The sequence below is a fragment of the Strix aluco genome, chromosome 26 (assembly GCF_031877795.1).
Source record: "Strix aluco isolate bStrAlu1 chromosome 26, bStrAlu1.hap1, whole genome shotgun sequence".
Classification (NCBI taxonomy): Eukaryota; Metazoa; Chordata; class Aves; order Strigiformes; family Strigidae; genus Strix; species Strix aluco.
The window spans coordinates 5067118-5072556 of record NC_133956.1 but is presented as its reverse complement, the minus strand read 5'-3'; the positions used below and the strand labels follow the sequence as shown (position 1 = coordinate 5072556).

The window sequence follows — 5439 nt, the reverse complement described above, 5'->3', positions numbered from 1 at the left end:
TCCTTGCTGTGTCTTCGAGGTGTGCTGGTCTGGGGTGCTGCCTCGCTGGCTGAGCCGCATCCTGCCTCGGCTGGGCGGTGCTGGGGGACCCTCATCAGGGTGAGGCCGAACGCCTCAAATCTGAGCAACTTCTCCCACCCGAGGCTCCGAATCCTGCAGGGTGAGGTTCTGCCACCTCTGGGGCTCTGCGCGTGGGCTGGATCTCCAGGCACCTTCTGTGCCACTCGGAGGTGCTTTTTTTTTTTTTTTTTTTTTTTTTCCTCCTGGAAATGAACATGTCTGACCTATTTTTCCCTGCAAGTTTATGCTCCTCAGAGTTAAACCACCCCAGGGAGCTGATGTGGGGGCCCTTTGCCCACCAGAGCTGCATTGATCAGGAGCTGGACGTTCCCTCCTGCAGACACGGAGCCGGTGCAGCACCCACCGCCCGGGGCTCCCCCCTCCCCAGCCCTGGGCGGGGGTTCCCCGGGTGGGGGGTGGTGGGGGCGCACGGAACAGCTCCTGCCCAGACAAAGGCAGCTTTTTCTCATTTTGGAGAACAAATTGGGGGTGAAAACAACCCCTGAGCTGTGACGGGGGGGCTGTTTTTTCCAGACTCTGCACAGTCGTCGCGAGGGGAAGGGCTGGGCGATGGCAAAGTCCCTGTGTCACTGCGGGTGACAGGGGCTGTTTGCAGAGAGCACCTTTGTCCGGGCCTCTGACCCCCGGGGCACTCCCCTGTCCCCCAGAGCTCAGCCCCCCCAGCTTCCCCCAGGGATTTTTCACTCCCTTGGGGCCACCAGCCCCTCTGCAGCAGCCTGTTCATACACCCACAGCCTGGCTGTCCCCGTCTTTGTCACCAAAACCAGGCAGCGGGACCGAGCTGGGGTGTGACAACACCAAACAGGGACAGGACGAGGACAGAGGTGGTGGCTTCTCCCTCCTCCCCGTGACAGTTTGTTTGCCAGCCCAGGTGACTGGGAGGCCAGAGCCGTCCCCAGGGAAGGTGCTGCGGGGTGGGGACAAGCCTGGAGACCTGTCCCTGGCCCCGCCAGCTCAGAATTGAACCTCGCCGGGCGCAGCCGCCAGCATGGGGACGGTGACAGGTCCCCCCCATGTCCCCGATCCCGGCGGACATTACCAGTTCCGCGTCATCGTGCTGGGGGACGCGGCGGTGGGGAAGTCATCGCTGCTGCGCTGCTTCGCTGAGGGGGCGAGCGGGGGCACGGCCACCCCCTGCCCCACTGTTGGCGTGGAGTTTTACAGCCGCACCGTTCCCCTGCCGCCCGCTGGCAAGGCCAAGCTGCAGCTCTGGGACACGGCCGGGCAGGAGAGGTTCAGGTGAGGTGGGGACGGGGACGCAGCCCCCCGTGTGGGACCTCAGCACCCAGCTGACCTGTCCCCCCCACCCTGGGGTGGGTGTAAAGTCCCCGATTGGGCGTGTGGGGACGGGCTCGCTGCGGCGGTGACGCTTTAAGGGGCTGTTGAAACTTTGTGCTGAGCTTGCGGCGAAGCTGGAGCTGGTTTTGGGGGGCGGCCAAAGGAGCAGGGCTGGGTGTGGGTCCTGGGGTGCCGGTGGGCTGGGGCCAGGTGATTTCCTTCCTGATTGCATCAGGAGCTCCTGGGGGGTGAAAGAGGCTCAAATGGGGCGAGAAGGGCCCTGGAGGGAGGGGTCCTGCGCTGCCTCTATCCCTGGGAGCCTTCTGGGGGCCCAAAGGTTGGTCTGTGGGTGCCCCGTTTCTGCCCAGTGCTTCACCCCATCAGCACCCACCCATGGGTGCTGCCCCATCACCCCTGCACCCCGGGCTGGGTAAGGGGGGGGGACAGGGACCTGTAAAACCCCGCACGTCACTTCTGGAGACCCCCAGTCTGGAGGGGGAGTTGCTGAAGAGAAAAGGGGGGTACAAATAGTCTGGGCAGGTCTCCCCTTTCTGTTCCCAAAAGTCCCCCCTGAGCCCCCACCACAGGGAAGTAGGTGCGGGGGGCTGGCAGGGGCCTGGGGTGCCCCCTAACACCCCCCCGTCCCGGCTTGGTGTGCCCAGATCCATCACCAGATCCTTCTACCGGAGCGCGGCGGGGGTGCTGCTGGTGTTCGACCTCACCAACCGAGCGTCCTTCGAGCGCGTCCCCGAGTGGTACCGCGAAGCCGCCGGGGAGGGGCCCCCCGCGTTCGTCCTGGTGGGCCACAAGTGTGACCTGGCGGCCGAGCGAGCCGTGTCGGCGGAGGAAGCCGGGCAGCTGGCCGCCACCCTGGGCATGGCCTTCGTGGAGACCTCGGCCCGCAGCAACCTCAACGTGGAGTTGGCTTTCCAGACGTTGGCGGGGGGCATCCAGCGGGCGCTGGGGCGGGGGGGACTCGCCCCTCACCGTGGCGGTGGTGGCATCAGGCTCATCCCCAGCCAGAGCCGCCGCCGCCGGGCCCCAGCACGGGGGGAGCCCCGGGAGCGCTGCCAGTGCTGATGGGGATGGGGGGGGACACACAGGACCCTCCACCCGCGGGGGTGTTTCTCTCCCCACCCCACACCCCCCTGCCCCTGGGCGATGCGTGGGGCTGTGTCCCCACCCAGGCTCGGGTTTACTTCAAGCCTTAATTTGGAGGCTCTAAAAAAAATAATACCCCCTCGCAGGAGCGTTTTTAATAAACCTGAGGCTTTTCCACACTAAATAAAGGCTGGGCTGAGCGCCGGACCCCGGGCAGGGACACACCACTGTGCTCAACCCATGACATGGGGGAGATGCTCTGCTTTGGGGGGGTCGCTGGTGGGGTAACACACACACCCCCCCCCCGCCGTGTCTGCACGTGGCCGTGTCACTTGATGGGCCACCCCGGGGGAAAATGGGACCCGCCGAGTGCTGGATGGAGCCAAAATAAAAGGAGGAAAGAGGCTTCAAAGGGGCCACCCAGCACCCATGGCGGGGTGGGAACGCCTCCTGGGTGGAGGAGCAGAGCCTGCCTGCCTGCCTGCCTGTACATGCACCCAGCGTGGGGGTGGCGGGTCCCAGCAGCCGCCGGAGGTGCCGATGGAGCCGCGGTGGCAGTACCAGTTCCGGGTGATCATGCTGGGGGACTCGACGGTGGGCAAGTCCTCGCTGCTGCGGTGCTACACCAAGGGCGTCTTCCTGGACGCCGTCAACCAGACGGTGGGGGTGGATTTCTACGTTCAGTTCGTGGAGCTGGAGCCGGGGCTGCGGGTGAAGCTGCAGTTCTGGGACACGGCCGGGCAGGAGCGGTTCAGGTGGGTCCGGCTCCGGCCGTGGGGTGGGGAGGGGTGGTGGAGTTGGGTATCCTCCTGGATTTGGGGTGCTGGTGAGATGTGATCCCAACTCCAGAGAGGTCCTGGATACAGTCATGTCCCCCACCAACCCCTTGCTGGGGGGAGCCCCATGGGTGAGGAACCACCATGCCCAGCACTGGGCCCAGGCGAGCCAACGCCAAGGGAAAGGAGCCCTCGGGGTTACCTTTAAGCCCTTGCTCCAGCTCCAAAGGAGATATGGGACCCCCCACGCGCCCCTCTGCCCTGCCGGCTGCAGAGGGCTGGGGGAAGAGGCTGAGAGCCCACTGGGAGCTGGGCAAAAAGTGGCTTCCTCAGCTCGACTGCCAGGAGCCCTCACACCTCCCTGCTGGGGCTGCCCGTCGCCGGCCGGGCTGGCTGCTGGGGACAGGGGAGTTCAGGGGACATGGCTGCAGGGGATGGGAGAGCACCGGGGACGTGGCTGTGAGCCACTGGACTGCTCGGGGGCTGTGGCTGCAGCGGACAGATGAGCTTTGGTGGCCGAGCAGAGACAGAGCTGCCTGGACCACTGGCTGATCCCGCAGAAGGGCTGATTCTCCTCCCTCGCACGGTGACTTGGAAGCAGTGTCCGTTGCAGGGGACAGAACGTGGCTGGGGCTGCTCTGCCGGCAGGGGACATGCTGCCCAAAGCAGCACAGGGAAGCCCCGGGGGCTGCTCACCCCCTTCCTCTTTGCGCCCCAGGTCCGTGACTCGCTCCTACTACCGCAACTCAGCCGGGGGGATGCTGCTCTTCGACCTCACCAACCGCGCGTCCTTTGAGAGCGTCCGGCAGTGGCACCGGGAGGTGACAGACACGGTCCAGCCCTTCAGCATCATCTTCTTGCTGGTGGGGCACAAGAGCGACCTGGCAGGGCAGCGGCGGGTGGGCAGGAAGGAGGCAGAGAAGCTGGCAGCCTCGCTGGGGGTGCAGTACATCGAGACCTCGGCCAAGGACGCCAGCAACGTGGTCCAGGCGTTCCAGATGCTGACGTTGGCCATCTACCAGGCGCTGCAAACGGGGCGGCTGGCTCCCACCGAGGCGTGGGACGGGGTGAAGAGCAGCGTCCCGCTGCCGGTGCCGCTCAAGGCTCGGGTGTCGGAGAAGGAAGAGAAGCGGCAGAGATGCTCGTGCTAGAGCTGGGGGGCGCTGGCAGCTTGCCCCGGAGGGGCTGGGGGGCGCTGGGCTCTGCCCACCGTGGTGCATGGGAGCTGAGGCAGAGATCGAGCAGCCGGGGTGCAGGCAGGAGCAGCGAGGCACTGCCAGGGCGCATTAAACACCCCCTGCTCACCTCGCTGCCTGCCCGTGTTTTCCTGGGGAAGGGGAAGCAGCCAGCGCTGCCCATGGGAAGGGTGAGGGCCCCAGGCAGGACGGGGCAGCAGCCTGCAGAGGCGGGTGTCACCCCCCTTCCCCATTCCCTCACCAAACCCCTTCCTACAAGGTCCCCGTCCCCCAGAGAGGAACCACGGGCCCTGCCGGCACCCCGGCTCCCACACCAGATCAGTGTTGAACCCCTTTTCCTGCTCAGCCCCTTTGCTCAGAGCTGGTCTCCTCCCCGCTCGGGAGGGCAAGGCAGGGTCTGCACTGAAGAGCGGCTCCTCCGGGTGCCCGGAGCTGGAGCAGCCGGTGAACAACTCCATGTGCCCCACTCCCCGGCAGCAGGAACCGCTTCCCTCCGGCCCCAGCACACGGGTGTGATCGCACTCCCCGGGCTCCTCAGCTGAGGAGAGAGCCCGTCCTGGTCTTGAATTACTTCAGCCAAGGCGGTTTCCCCCGTAGGTACTGGGAGGCCGAGGGTCCCAGCAGCAAGCCGGGCCGGGAGGATGCGCCCCACTGCTGCCTGCGGGCACACACAGCGTTGTGCAGGGGTTTGCGGAGCTGCCGGCTGCCTCTTCACCGCGACAAACACACCTGCAGCTTCTCTAAGACTGAGCAGAGCAGGCAGGAACAGGCAGGGGGACACGGCCTTTCTTTATGTCCCAGGCAGGCAGAGAAGCCTTGATTTCTTGTCCTCAGCCACAGAATCCCAGAATCATCTTGGTTGAAAAAGCCCTTGAAGCTCCTCCAGTCCAACCATGAACCTCACCCTGACCGTTCCCAACTCCACCAGATCCCTCAGCGCTGGGTCAACCCGACTCTTCAACCCCTCCAGGGATGGGGACTCCCCCCCTGCCCTGGGCAGCCCATTC

At 65.6% G+C, this 5439-nt stretch overlaps 2 protein-coding genes across 2 annotated transcripts; both read left to right on the top strand.

Moving 5' to 3' along the window:
* Window positions 1-1069: 1069 nt before the first annotated feature.
* Window positions 1070-2439, top strand: LOC141934986 (ras-related protein Rab-42-like). Its single transcript, XM_074850859.1, has 2 exons — window positions 1070-1320; window positions 2022-2439. The coding sequence occupies exons 1-2, from the start codon at window positions 1070-1072 to the stop codon at window positions 2437-2439; spliced, it is 669 nt and encodes a 222-aa protein (XP_074706960.1).
* Window positions 2440-3000: 561 nt separating this feature from the next.
* LOC141934982 (ras-related protein Rab-39B-like) lies at window positions 3001-4387 on the top strand. Its single transcript, XM_074850852.1, has 2 exons — window positions 3001-3215; window positions 3955-4387. Exons 1-2 carry the CDS (start codon window positions 3001-3003, stop codon window positions 4385-4387), a joined length of 648 nt encoding a protein of 215 aa, XP_074706953.1.
* The last annotated feature ends 1052 nt before the right edge of the window (window positions 4388-5439 follow it).